This window comes from Neoarius graeffei, chromosome 2, assembly GCF_027579695.1.
Source record: "Neoarius graeffei isolate fNeoGra1 chromosome 2, fNeoGra1.pri, whole genome shotgun sequence".
NCBI lineage: Eukaryota > Metazoa > Chordata > Actinopteri > Siluriformes > Ariidae > Neoarius > Neoarius graeffei.
In genome coordinates this window covers 64,834,046-64,848,181 of record NC_083570.1, presented here as the reverse complement: position 1 = coordinate 64,848,181, position 14,136 = coordinate 64,834,046, and the positions used below count along the sequence as shown (strand labels likewise).

The window sequence follows — 14,136 nt, the reverse complement described above, 5'->3', positions numbered from 1 at the left end:
AATCAGAAGTTTACATACACTGCAGTTTGTGTGCTTTTAAACAATGTAGGAACGCCCAGATGATGATGTCATGTCTTTGGAAGCTTCTGATAGGTTAATTGGCAACATTTGAATTAATTGGAGACACACCTGAGACACACACCTGTGATTGTATTTTAAGGAACACCTCAAACACAGTGCTTCCTTGTACACAACATGGGTAAATCTAAAGAAATTGATCAAGATCTCAGACTAAGAATGGTTAACTTGCACAAGTCTGGCTCATCTTTGGGGGAAATTTCAAGAAGCCTGAAGGTGCCACGGTCTTCAGTTCAAACCATTATACGAAAGTATAAACAATGTGGGAATGTCGAGCCATCATACCGCACAGGAAGGAGACGGATTCTGAGTCCCAGAGATGAGCGGGTTCTGGTCAGTGCTGTGCGTAAGAACCCAAGAATGAATGCAAAGGACCTCGTGAAGATGATGGCTGAAGCTGGTAAGAGTGTGTCACTGTCCACGGTGAAACGAGTTCTGCACCAACATGGGCTGAAAGGCCACTCTGCCAGGAGAAAGCCATTACTCCAACACAAACATAAACAGGCCAGATTACAGTTTGCAAATGAACACAGGGGAAAGGATCTCAATTTTTGGAGACATGTCTTGTGGTCGGATGAAACTAAAATTGAGCTGTTTGGCCATAATCAACAATGATATGTTTGGATAAAAAAAGGAGACGCTTACAATCCTAACAACACCATACCAACAGTGAAACATGGCGGAGGCAGCATCATGTTGTGGGGTTGTTTTGCTGCAGGAGGTACTGGTGCACTTCACAAAATCAATGGAGTAATGAAGAAGGAACAGTATGTGGAGATACTGAACCAACACCTGAAAGCATCTGCCAGGAAGTTAAAGCTTGGCCGCAAATGGGTCTTCCAAATGGACAATGACCCGAAGCACACCGCCAAACTGGTCAAAAAATGGCTTGATGACAACAAAGTCAATGTTTTGGAGTGGCCATCACAAAGCCCCAACCTCAACCCTATTGAGCATTTGTGGGCAGAGCTGAAACGACATGTGCATGCAAAGCAGCCAAAAAATATGGCCCAGTTATACCAGTTCTGCCAAGAGGAATGGGCCAAAATTCCTGTCAAGTATTGTGCAAAGCTTGTTGAAGGTTATCCAAAACGTTTGACCCAAGTCAGACAGTTTAAGGGCAATTGTACCAAGTACTGATGAAGTGTATGTAAACTTCTGATTTGATAAAAGCAATTAAAATATTGAATAAAAAACTCCTTCTCTGATTAATTTGGCATTAAGTACATTGAAATAATTTTAAATATTCAGACAGACATGAAAAAGTTAAAGTGAATGTCTGATTTCATGTCTGACTATGAGAAAAAAAAGATTGTCTTTTCCTAAAGTGTATGTAAATATACGGTTTCAACTGTATATACACACACACACACACACACACACACACACACACACACTAGTGCATCTCAAAAAATTTGAATATTGTGAAAAAGTTCAATATTTTCCATCAGTTGTTTAAGAAAGTGAAAATGTTATATATTATAGACTCATTACACATAAACTAAAATGTTTCAGGCATTTTTCTATTTTAATTTTAATCAGTATGGCATACAGTACAAAAACAAAAAACCCATCTCAAAATATTAGAATATTTCATTTCGAGTTTGAGTAAAACAGTATGAACACAGTGTATCTCTCGGTCTAGTTCAGTACACACAACCACAATCATGGGGAAGACTGCTGACTTGACTGTTGTCCAGAAGATGATCACTGATGCCCTCCACAAGGAGGGTAAGCCACAAAAGGTCATTGCTGAAAAGGGTGGCTGGAAAAGGTGCACAAGCAACAGGGATGGCCGCAGTCTTGAGAGGATTGTCAAGAAAAGTTGATTCAAGAACTTGGGAGAGCTTCACAAGGAGTGGACTGAGGCTGGTGTCAGTGTATCAAGACCCATCACGAACAGACATCTTCAAGAAAGGGGATACAACTTTCGCATTCCTAATATCAAGCTACTCTTGAGCCAGAGACAATGTCAGAAGTGTCTTATCTGGGCTAAGGAGAGAAAGAAATGGACTGTCGCTCAGTGGTCCAAAGTCCTCTTTTCAGATGAAAGTACATTTTGCATTTAATTTGGAAATCACAGTTCTAGAGCCTGGAGGAAGAGTGGAGAGGCACAGAATCCAAGGTGTTTGAAGCCCAGTGTGAAGTTTCCACAGTCTGTGATGATTTGGGGTGCCATGTCATCTGTTGGTGTTGGTCCACTGTATTTTATCAAGTCAACACAGCCATCTACCAGGAGATTTTAGAGCACTTCATGCTTCCATCTGCTGACGAGCTTTTTGGAGATGCTGATTTCCTTTTCCAGCAGGACTTAGCACCTACCCACAGTGCCAAAACTACTACCAAATGGTTTGCTGACCATGATATTACTGTGTTTGATTGGCCAGCCAACTTGCCTGACCTGAACCCCATAGAGAACCTATGGGGTATTGTCAAGAGGAAGATGAGAAACACCCGACTCAAAAATACAGATACGCTGAAGGCCACTATCAAAGCAACCTGGGCTTCAATAACACCTCAGCAGTGCCACAGACTGATCACCTCCATGCCACACCGCATTGATACAGTAATTCATGGTAAAGGAGCCCCAACCAAGTATTGAGTGTATAAATGAATATACTTTTCAGAAATTGGACATTTCTGTATTGTAAATCCTTTTTTTTGATTGATCTTAGGGAATATTCTAATAATTTGAGATACTGGATTTCTGATTTTCATGAGTTATAAGCCATAATCATCAAAATTAAAACAAAAAAGGCTTTAAATATTTCACTTTACATGTAATGAAGATAGAATATATGAAAGTTTACCTTTTTGAATTAAATTGTGAAAAAAAGGAACTTTTTCATGGTATTCTAATTTTTTGAGATGCACTAGTATATACAATATACACCTGTGAGTGTTTAGTCTATGTCTATTTCTTATCTAGGGTGTTTATACTGTTTATATTGTTTATTTCAGTTATTCTATTTTTATTTATTGCATTGCCTATTTGCACCGTGGGTCAGAGAGGACTGAAATTTCATCTGTGCTGTATGTCGAGCATGTATAGCACATTTGACAATAAAGTTGACTTGACTTGAAAAATGTATGGATAAAAGAGCTCTCATTCTTTTATGAGTCATCCAATAGAGATGTAATACCATCTAGTAAACTCAAATGAAATGTAAATATTCTCTGGCATTCTGCACTTACACTCAACATCATTTTATTAGCTGGAGCATAGGAACCCAACAACTTAAAGGTTTGCACTTTGGCTTGGGCTGTATGTGGACACTTAGTAAAGTGGTTGATTAAGAACTCAGTAGAAATAGCAATTAGCATCACAGCTACATGTAAAATACCAACCGCTCCTCCTGGTGATGACTCCGTCAGCTGTGAAAAGAATACTCATACTATCAGTTCACAGCAGGCATGAAGCATTTCATGGAGGTGAGAATGTACAAGATTTATGAGCTATAAATGCACACTCGGGTTTAAACGTTCTATAGCAGAGGATCTCTGGACCAGTACTGGGGACTCACTGCACTCAAATGTTTTGTGTGGGTCCCCAGAACTAGAGTTGAGTACCCCTACTGATGCATGATACAAGTACAGACACAAACAGTCTATTATTAGTTGTTAGAGTTCATATTTTCCCTTCCCTTTTTCCTTAATTTATTCACTTCATCTCTTTACTATAACAGAATAGAAGAAACATAAAAAAGTAATGCAATTAGTGAGACAGCTTAATTATATAATAATAATAATAATCTGTACTTACAGCAGTAGCTTCCTGAGCTTCTTTCTGGAGTATTTCAATGCGGTTATTTTGTTGTTTTACCGTTGCCTCTAGTCTGGCGTTCTCAATCTCCAATCTGTGAACATGTCAAAATCACATTATTTCTATAATCACTTGAACCAGTTAAAGAAATCCAAAAACTCCTCAGCACAGACTTTTTGAAAATGAATCATTTAAATATTAGGTTCATTATTTAAATATGTACAATAATATTAATAGGCTATTTATTGAACCCATTTTTTAAATTCCTGAACTTTTTACTGACAGAATACAGAATAAATAAGGTGCAAATTGACATTATTTATAGGCAGATTTGTTTTTGAGTTTTTAAGGTTTGGATTAAACACAATCAATTCAAGTTACCAGTCAATCAGGTTAAAATACTATAAGAACCCAATAAGTAAATGTAATATATTTGATAAATGGTGGGTTGTGATTTACACTGCTGTAAAAAATGAAAGAGAGAGAGACAGAGAGAGAGAGAGAGAACCACCACTTTAGATGCCCTAAGCATCAGACACTAATGATCAAATCTCAAAAAACAAGAAGGCATGATCATCACTATCCCCCGCCACGAGCATTTTATGAAGACCTCTTAACACTTACGCCCTTATAAGCCCATTGCCTTAATACTGACTTATGATGTCGTAAGTGCTATGACACCTTCATAAGATGCTACCCAGCATTTTTCAGTAGAATGAGCACGCAAAACTTCACTGACGTAGTTTCTGAGAAAACCTGTCCAGATTGAGTCCACTTGTACAAAGTACAATAACGAAAATCAAGGGCTATAACTCTGAAAATAATAATTTCTCGTAAATGATTTTCAAATTCAACGTAGATCATGAATAGTAATCTGAGCGTACGAAGTTTCATTGGTGTAATTTATGTACAACCCCGATTCCAAAAAAGTTGGGACAAAGTACAAATTGTAAATAAAAACGGAATGCAATAATTTACAAATCTCAAAAACTGATATTGTATTCACAATAGAACATAGACAACATATCAAATGTCGAAAGCGGGACATTTTGAAATTTCATGCCAAATATTGGCTCATTTGAAATTTCATGACAGCAACACATCTCAAAAAAGTTGGGACAGGGGCAATAAGAGGCTGGAAAAGTTAAAGGTACAAAAAAGGAACAGCTGGAGGACCAAATTGCAACTCATTAGGTCAATTGGCAATAGGTCATTAACATGACTGGGTATAAAAAGAGCATCTTGGAGTGGCAGCGGCTCTCAGAAGTAAAGATGGGAAGAGGCTCACCAATCCCCCTAATTCTGCACCGACAAATAGTGGAGCAATATCAGAAAGGAGTTCGACAGTGTAAAATTGCAAAGAGTTTGAACATATCATCTACAGTGCATAATATCATCAAAAGATTCAGAGAATCTGGAAGAATCTCTGTGCGTAAGGGTCAAGGCCGGAAAACCATACTGGGTGTCCGTGATCTTCGGGCCCTTAGACGGCACTGCATCACATACAGGCATGCTTCTGTATTGGAAATCACAAAATGGGCTCAGGAATATTTCCAGAGAACATTATCTGTGAACACAATTCACCGTGCCATCCGCCGTTGCCAGCTAAAACTCTATAGTTCAAAGAAGAAGCCGTATCTAAGCATGATCCAGAAGCGCAGACGTCTTCTCTGAGCCAAGGCTCATTTAAAATGGACTGTGGCAAAGTGGAAAACTGTTCTGTGGTCAGACGAATCAAAATTTGAAGTTCTTTATGGAAATCAGGGACGCCGTGTCATTCAGACTCAAGAGGAGAAGGACGACCCAAGTTGTTATCAGCGCTCAGTTCAGAAGCCTGCATCTCTGATGGTATGGGGTTACATTAGTGTGTGTGGCATGGGCAGCTTACACATCTGGAAAGACACCATCAATGCTGAAAGGTATATCCAGGTTCTAGAGCAACATATGCTCCCATCCAGACGACATCTTTCAGGGAAGACCTTGCATTTTCCAACATGACAATGCCAAACCACATACTGCATCAATTACAGCATCATGGCTGCGTAGAAGAAGGGTCCGGGTACTGAACTGGCCAGCCTGCAGTCCAGATCTTTCACCCATAGAAAACATTTGGTGCATCATAAAATGGAAGATACGACAAAAAAGACCTAAGACAGTTGAGCAACTGGAATCCTACATTAGACAAGAATGGGCTAACATTCCTATCCCTAAACTTGAGCAACTTGTCTCCTCAGTCCCCAGACGTTTACAGACTGTTGTAAAGAGAAAAGGGGATGTCTCACAGTGGTAAACATAGCCTTGTCCCAACTTTTTTGAGATGTGTTGTTGTCATGAAATTTAAAATCACCTAATTTTTCTCTTTAAATGATACATTTTCTCAGTTTAAACATTTGATATGTCATCTATGTTCTATTCTGAATAAAATATGGAATTTTGAAACGCCCACATCATTGCATTCCGTTTTTATTTACAATTTGTACTTTGTCCCATCTTTTTTGGAATCGGGGTTGTAGTTTCTGAGAAAACTTGTCCAGATTGAAACGGATGGACGGACTCCATTCCTATTTCCCCCTGCGCACTTCGTGGCAGGGGATAAAAAACCCACAAAGATTTTACGATTTACTTATTACAAATAACACAAAATTAAAAAACAATCTAGCAACACAGCACATTAAAAAAAGCATCAAATATTGCATCTCCAAATCTTATACCTTTGTACTGCCTCCTCTAGCTGTTTAATGGTTTGTTCTGAATGTGTTGTAGCAGTGTGCACCTCCTGGAGTTTCTGATTAGTGCTGATGAGGTCCCGCTCCTTCTCGTCCAAAGTGCCCATCAAAGTATTAATGCGCCTTTCCACCTGAATGTTGTGCTCCTCACTCTCCTGAAGCTAGAGTTAAAACAAAACAAAACAAAAAAATTCACTTCACAACGCTCAGCCAACTTGATATTACTGGTTAATAATAATAATAATAATAACAATAATAATAATAATAATAATAATGGTTTATTTCCGGCTTTCCAAACACAATTTTGGCTCTTCATCCAGAAAATCCAATCAAATCTATATAAAAATACTGTATGAATACTATATAAAAATACAATAAGTAATAAAAACTGTAATAGAAGATAAAAAAAAATTCACTGTTCAGTTACTACTTTGAGTAACTGAACAGTGAAATTGAAACTTGACTGAACTTCAGTTTATGCTACAACTATCATGCCACAATCATCACGCAGTATGATGTCATTAGAAAATGGGACTTCTTTGGATACCTTTCCCCTGAGTCTGTCCATGTCCTTCTGAGTACGCACTTTTTCTTCCTCCAGATCGCTGCGGTACCGAGTGTTCACCTCCAGAGACGCCTCACACATGGATAGCTTCTTTAGAGAGTCAGCCAACTCCTGTTGAAGCTGCCTTAGAGCACTCTACCATAGGGACAACAGCGCATCACAACTCTCTATTAAAATAACCGTAAGTGTTCATTTAAAAAAAACACGTCTAACAGGACCGATTTTAAATCATGCACACCTCTCTATCAGATTTCTCCTGCTCTAGTCTGTAGTTTTGCTCTTGGAGCTCTGCGTTTTTGGTTGCCAGCTCTTTGCTCCTCTCTTCAACCAGCTGCACTATCTCCTCACTGTTGGCGCGCATCTGGTTGAGCGCTTGAGTGAAGCACTCCTGTGCATCTGTAACAGCTTGCTCCTTGGCTGTGCCTCTATTCTGTGCCTCCTCCAACTGCTGCCTGAGCAAGGCACCCTCGCTCTGTGCCTGTGCTAGCCTCTCCTGCATGGCATCATGTCTCGCAGTTGCACGGCTGGCCCGATCACGCTCACTCTGCAGCGTCCCCTCCAGCTCCTCAAGTCGTGTACGGGTCTGTTCCCGTTCGCGAGCTGCTGTCTCCAGCAGCGCACTCTTCTCAGCCACACTCAGAGTGGCTCTGTGCCACTCATTCTCCAGGCTGTTGGCACGGGCCTCAGCCTCACTCAGCTTCTGAGAAAGTGACTGGATGATGTCACGCTGTGAACTGGATTCTGATGTCCGCTTCTCTTCAGATCGCTCATGCTGTTCACGCTCACGCTGCAGGGTGCGCTCTGTCTCTGCACGTGCCGCCTGATAACAAGAGCAGAGGGAGTTAGCAAAGAGCAGTACTAGCACAAACTAAACTGAATGAACTTTGTTCAAGGATGCAGTATATAAAATTGGCACCAGACAATTGCAGTAACAAAGAGGAGTACAAATATGCACCTTATAGACCTTATATTAAAACCGCAAACAGCACACATACGCACCTGACATCTCTCGGTCTCCTGCAGTGCTACTTGCAGCCGTGTTTTGTTGGTTTCAGCCTCAGCCTCTAGCTGTTGGCGCACCTGCCTCTCGTGCTCCAGTTTGGTGCTGAGCAGCGCACACTCTGACTTCAGGGTGCTCACCTGCCCGTTGTACTGGAAGACGGTCTGGGCTAGAGTCTCATCATTTAGCTTTAGGTCACGTCGAGTATCCTCTAGTCTCTCTCGCAGTGCATCTCTCTCATCAACCAGTCTGCTCTCCTCCTGCTGGCTGAGGGAACGAAAATGCTCTAGGTCAACCCGCACTGAGCTCAGCTCCTCCTGCAAGGTGCAGACCTGCTGCTGCAGCTCCCTCTCACGCTCACTGGCTTCAGTCATTTGGGATGCGGCCTATCCAAGGCAGTCAACAACCTTAGGTTAATACAGGCTTACAGTGATAAATGGGTCAACATTAAAGGAGATACGCAGAACCTTTATTTTTAAATAAATTTCTGAGTGGATAGCACTGGCGGCTCGTTAATAGGGGCGATTTGGGCGACACACTCCCAAACAGGGAGGGAGATTTTTTTTTTTAATCTACTCCTACTACCAACAGTAATGTCATTGTCCAATCAGGCTAAGGTCGCGCCTGGTGTAGCCACGCCCTTTTGGAGCAATTTCTGTCAGGTTCAGATTTGCCCCAAAATCTCCCATTGACACTAATGGTACGTACGTTTTTTTCGAAAATCCTGCTCCCAATGCATTTTCTATTGGGTTTTATGTGCTCGCACAAGCAGCGTGCTTACGTCATACACCTGTTGCGCTGCGCAAGTGTTGCCAGATTGGTTTTAAGTGCATTTTGGCGGGTTTTGAACATAATTTTGGGCTGGAAAACGCAACTTGCGCGGGAAGATGGCGGCGAGTGTTGAGTGCAACAATACGATAGCGTCTCTGAAAGAAGTTCCCTTTAGTCGTCGTACCAATGAGGAGAAAAAGGCAATCAAACAGCTAGGACCTCCTAGACCGAATTTAAACATCAAGCAAGTGTCTACGAATGGGGAGAAGACTGACTCAAGAGGTTTTAACAAGAACTGGTACCACCGGAAAACTTGGCTAGCTGGCTGTGATGTAGTCAATGCTCTTTTTTGCTACCCTTGCGTTCTCTTCCACCCTGGAAGTAGCACAGCAGACGGTACAGTGATATCTGATATTTGAATTTACTAGGCAAAGTTTGTGTGTGTTTTACCAATGGCAGTTTAACATTGCCATGTTTTTGTTTTACCAATGGCAGTTTAACATTGCCATGCTTGGAATATTTCAGTAGCCTCAAGTTCTCTCTGACTTGGTGTAAATTAAGCATATTTTCAGTTTTTATATATTGTACAGTATATGTGTTCATTGGAGCCAGCAGCACCTTACCTTTTTTCCAACTTGTTAAGCCAAGTTGCACTGACTACAAAACCTTGTGTAACCTTGTGTGTATATAGCTAAATAACTAAAGCCTTTTGTGTTCATTGACATGCTTGTAATACTTTAAATTTCCTTTTAAGGCATGGCTTTCTGGAGGAATTCTTGGGGGAAAAAACTGCAGAATTAATTTAGAATTATTTGTTGTTAAAATGGTGCAATTCCATTAAAAAAACCACATAATTAAGCTGCACATGTTTGTTTGATGGTTATGCTTTTCTTCATCTTTTTCAAAACTTAAATAAACACTTGTTTTGGATTTATATCCTGCCACTTTAATTGCATTCTTTAGAATTGAAGAAATTAGAATATGTTTATAATTAAGAATTTGTGTCTACTTATTATAGAATACTGGAATAATATGAGAAAATAAATGAGTAATGTAATATTAATTGATTGTGATGCCAAATGTTTTGCTTTGAAGGCTTCACAATGAATCTTCCTTAGTTTTAGCCTGGCAAGCCAGACTAAATGTGAATATTTGCCACTCGTAGGCAAAAATATTTTTGGCCGCTAGGCGGGTGGGTCTAGTTTACTAGGCTACCTTAGTTTGCCACCTTTAACTTGTTTAGTGTTGCCACCTAGTGGAGAGAAGAGATATTGTCTATATTGATATCTGAATTTACCAGGCAAAAACAAGTTCGGCCAATTGATTTGCTACCTACTGTAGGTCAATTTACTTCAGTCCTGTGGACATTTACGGTCCGTGTAGACATAACGGGGGAAAATTGCCCCCCCTGAAAAAAAATTCAGGAGCCGCCACTGGTGGATAGTATCTCCATCCTTGACTCTTGTATGCTGCATAAACGGGAATAAAAAATATATATATTTTTGAGAGTTAAAATCGACCGCAAAGTTGCCATTCAAACTGCCCCGCTGAGCTAACCATGCCTGAGTGTGTGATGTCACAGCGGTAACCAGTTTTAAGGCCAAGGCCTTTTACAGCTATAGACCAAAGTCATATAAATAAAAATTTATGGTGAAAGTAAGAAATACCGTTACCAACTTGCTCAACTAAGACTGATTTGACTTCATTGATTGTGGGTTGACTCATTAAAACAGGATAGGCGTCATAACTTATGCAACATACAGGTACATGCATGCATTTTCACTGATAAAACGTAAAAGACTAATTAAATAATCAGATAAACTGAGACAATCACATTCTGAAGCAAATTAAATAATCTTATACCGGTAACTTAAACACACAATACAAGTTACATGTACTAATCTAAATCCAGGTAAACGTGTTTTTTTTTAATTGTTTTGTATCCAAATGAGAGTCGGAGCTTACCCATCTGTGTTCTCGCTTCTTGAAGGCCGATCTTGTGGCCAAATGTTTTGAAACAATCTGACTTTCAGTTGTTCGTTCAGTTTTCCATTAATTCGCTTCTTCCACGTAAGGGTGAGATGGCAGCAATATCTAGTGGAGAAATCAGATGGCTGGTCCACTCATTCTCCATTTTCTCCATACTGAGTACTCCGCCATTACTGCTCAGCTCAGGACGGGATGGGACGTCACCGGTTTTAGCAACAACCGTGGGGAGGTCAATGCCCGAGTGATAATATGTCACGTCCCGTTCCGTCCTGGGTTTTACCAACAACCCTCCGCTCACACTCCCGGAGAACTGGTGAAACTGAACTTACTTTCCTTTATAAAAATAAATAAATAAATCCTTTCCTTTTCTTTTAGTTTTCTTTTCCTTTAATTGTTGTTACTGCACCCTCTTTCAATACGGGCTTATAGCCAACACTCCTCAACAGATCAGAGGTCTCATACGAGTCTTCAATAAAATGTGCAGAGCAGACGAGAGACCACTTCGTAGGCGCCCAATGTGCCCATGAACTTCTCGCAAAACGCGTCCAAATCTTTGCAGTTTGAACATTCTTTGGCCATGAATGCAACGTAAATCCACCTTCTGTCGTGTTGTTGCACCCACCAGCAACACATCTACGTGGCATGGCGATAAATTAGCTCAAAATGGAGGCTCGGAGTTGCAGTCAGCTCTGTGTTTTAGTATAGTGGAAATGGCGATGAGACCGATAACCTTCCTGTTGTGACGTTACGGATGTCAAGGTCATTCACTCAGACCGCTACCTATATAAATCACTTTAATCATAAAAATTACTATATTAGATTTATTGTTAACGCTTAAAACTATTCCTGTGCCATTCTTGAGGTCTCAAGGCATTTATAAACAAAAGTGAGGCCATGGCTCTGCGTATATGCTTTAACTGACCTCAGTGACAAATACAGTACAATGACTCCAGTATGATTCTTACCGGATTAGCATCAGATTCACATAGTTTGGCCATTACCTCATTGCTCTTGGTGAGGTTCCTGAGGTTCTTCTCCTCAATGTCCTGCTGCTTGCGTAGGTGACTATTCAGAAGGTCCTCTTGTAAGGCTCGAGCACTTTGCTCATGAACCAAAAGACGCTGGGTTTCATTCCTGTCTTCCTCCAACTATGCAGCATACCACATGTACTCATTAGACAAAGTAAAAATAAACTGAATAGATTACGGCTTATTCGGTTTTAACTATTACTATAGTTCCATGAAAAGTATTTCCTACATTATTGCATTTTTTCCCCCTCATTGAATGTTTCAGTTTTTTAGGAAATATACAAACATTGAATAACTCATAAATAATTAACTCAGGAATCTCAGGAGTTTTTGACTGATTTATATAAACAAATCATTATAGCAGAGCTTTCGCGCAGATCAAAGGCCCGCACGAGCGGAGCTCCATACTTAAGAAAATATGGTAACCCATCAAGTTGATTTTTCATGGACACACAGGGATCCCAGCCGTATACGTCCGTCCATCCGTGCCCTTCGCGATTCTGATTGGCTGTTTGATTTTGGTGGGAACTAGAAGCGAGTGCGCCTACATAACTTATTTTTGTCTACAGATATTTTCATATTTATCGGGTTTTTCCACCGAGAACAACTCAAACAGCGCAACAAAATGATAATCATTTTTACAAACTTTAATACAAACTTTAAAAAGATGTCAGAACAAGTTAACCAAGGAGAGAAAGATGAAGTCAAAACCGGGAAGAGAAAGAGAGTTTTGACAGAGGAAGAAAAGGAAAGAAGACGTGAAAGAGCGAGAGAAAGGCAAAGAAATCTTTCACAAGAAAAGCGACAAGCTGAAAGAGAAAGAAAACGTGTAAAAAATGAATTAATAGAAATGATGAGTTGTAGGAATTTAATTCTAAATAGTGATGTTGATTTTGAAATCACTGCGAAATCCTTCAGGATCTGACAAGTTGACCTGAATCCAGTCGGTGTTTTCATGAATCGTGGACCTTTTGTTTTCAAAACATTTTGCTATAAATCCCTAAAGCACACTGTAGTTTATAGTAATCTCATCTCATTATCTCTAGCCGCTTTATCCTGTTCTACAGGGTCGCAGGCAAGCTGGAGCCTATCCCAGCTGACTACGGGCGAAAGGCGGGGTACACCCTGGACAAGTTGCCAGGTCATCACAGGGCTGACACATAGACACGGACAAACATTCACACTCACATTCACACCTACGGTCAATTTAGAGTCACCAGTTAACCTAACCTGCATGTCTTTGGACTGTGGGGGAAACCGGAGCACCCGGAGGAAACCCACGCGGACACGGGGAGAACATGCAAACTCCGCACAGAAAGGCCCTCGCCGGCCACGGGGCTCGAACCCGGACCTTCTTGCTGTGAGGTGACAGCGCTAACCACTACACCACCGTACCCCCCAATTTATAGTAATAAAAAGAATAATATACATGTGAGTTTGGAGAAATTTATCTTCTCGTGATAAAATTGAAATTGAAACACATCAAAGTACATCATCTGTTGCATGTTTGTTTTCATTTGAATAGAAGCTCCGCTATTAGGTAGTACCTGATTTTATATTATTATTTATATCAAATTTGCTCTCAGTCTAACTTTCTCACTGTCATAGATTTACCTGCTTCATGTTGTTCATCAGGGCCCTAATCTCTAGTTCCAGGTTCCTCATTTTGAGCTCCACTTTCTCCCTCTCCTCTGCCTCGTCTCGGTGCTGCTCTTCTTTCCTAAACAGTTGTTCCCGGGTCTTATCATACAGCATAGAAGCACTCTGGTGCTTCTCCTGTTCCTGCTTCAACAGAAACCTATGGTGGAAAGTGCAACTTTGAGCTCAGAGTCTTTGTGGTAATAAATCAACTGTGTTTCTAGTGACCATGAAAACATGCTGACACTTGCTATTTAGGAAAATTGTAAAAATCGCACAGACAAAATCCAGTGCAACTCACTTGAGGTTGTTCAGGTCTGTCTCCAGCTCTAGTCGGAGATGCTCCAAGGTGGACTTGCTCTCTCTGCTCTCATCTAACAGGAGTTTGAGCTCATTCCGCTCCTGCTCCAGCTGAGAAACCTTATCAGCCAGTCGACTGTGTCTGTTGCGTTCCTTCTGGATGGTGTGCTCGTACTCATGGAACATGTTCTGCAACTTCACCATACTCACTGAATCTATAGAGACAGGTAGAAAAGAAAATGAAGGATCAACTATCATTAATACCTGCCTTTCTGCAT

At 40.6% G+C, this 14,136-nt stretch overlaps 1 protein-coding gene across 8 annotated transcripts in view; it reads right to left on the bottom strand.

Annotated features, from left to right (window-relative positions):
• si:ch211-272n13.3 (ankyrin repeat domain-containing protein 26) overlaps positions 1-14,136 on the bottom strand; it is a 95,406-nt gene that overhangs the window by 25,963 nt on the left and 55,307 nt on the right. For 7 of the 8 annotated variants that reach the window (XM_060914686.1, XM_060914687.1, XM_060914688.1 and 4 more), the window contains 9 exons: positions 13,860-14,073; positions 13,535-13,718; positions 11,894-12,040; positions 8,132-8,518; positions 7,371-7,952; positions 7,115-7,267; positions 6,553-6,728; positions 3,842-3,935; positions 3,427-3,453 (listed from right to left, as the gene is read on the bottom strand). In XM_060914686.1, coding sequence (XP_060770669.1) covers positions 3,427-3,453; positions 3,842-3,935; positions 6,553-6,728; positions 7,115-7,267; positions 7,371-7,952; positions 8,132-8,518; positions 11,894-12,040; positions 13,535-13,718; positions 13,860-14,073 — 1,964 coding nt within the window. The remainder of the gene's footprint in view (positions 1-3,426; positions 3,454-3,841; positions 3,936-6,552; positions 6,729-7,114; positions 7,268-7,370; positions 7,953-8,131; positions 8,519-11,893; positions 12,041-13,534; positions 13,719-13,859; positions 14,074-14,136) is intronic. The other variant, XM_060914691.1, reaches the window with a different exon arrangement.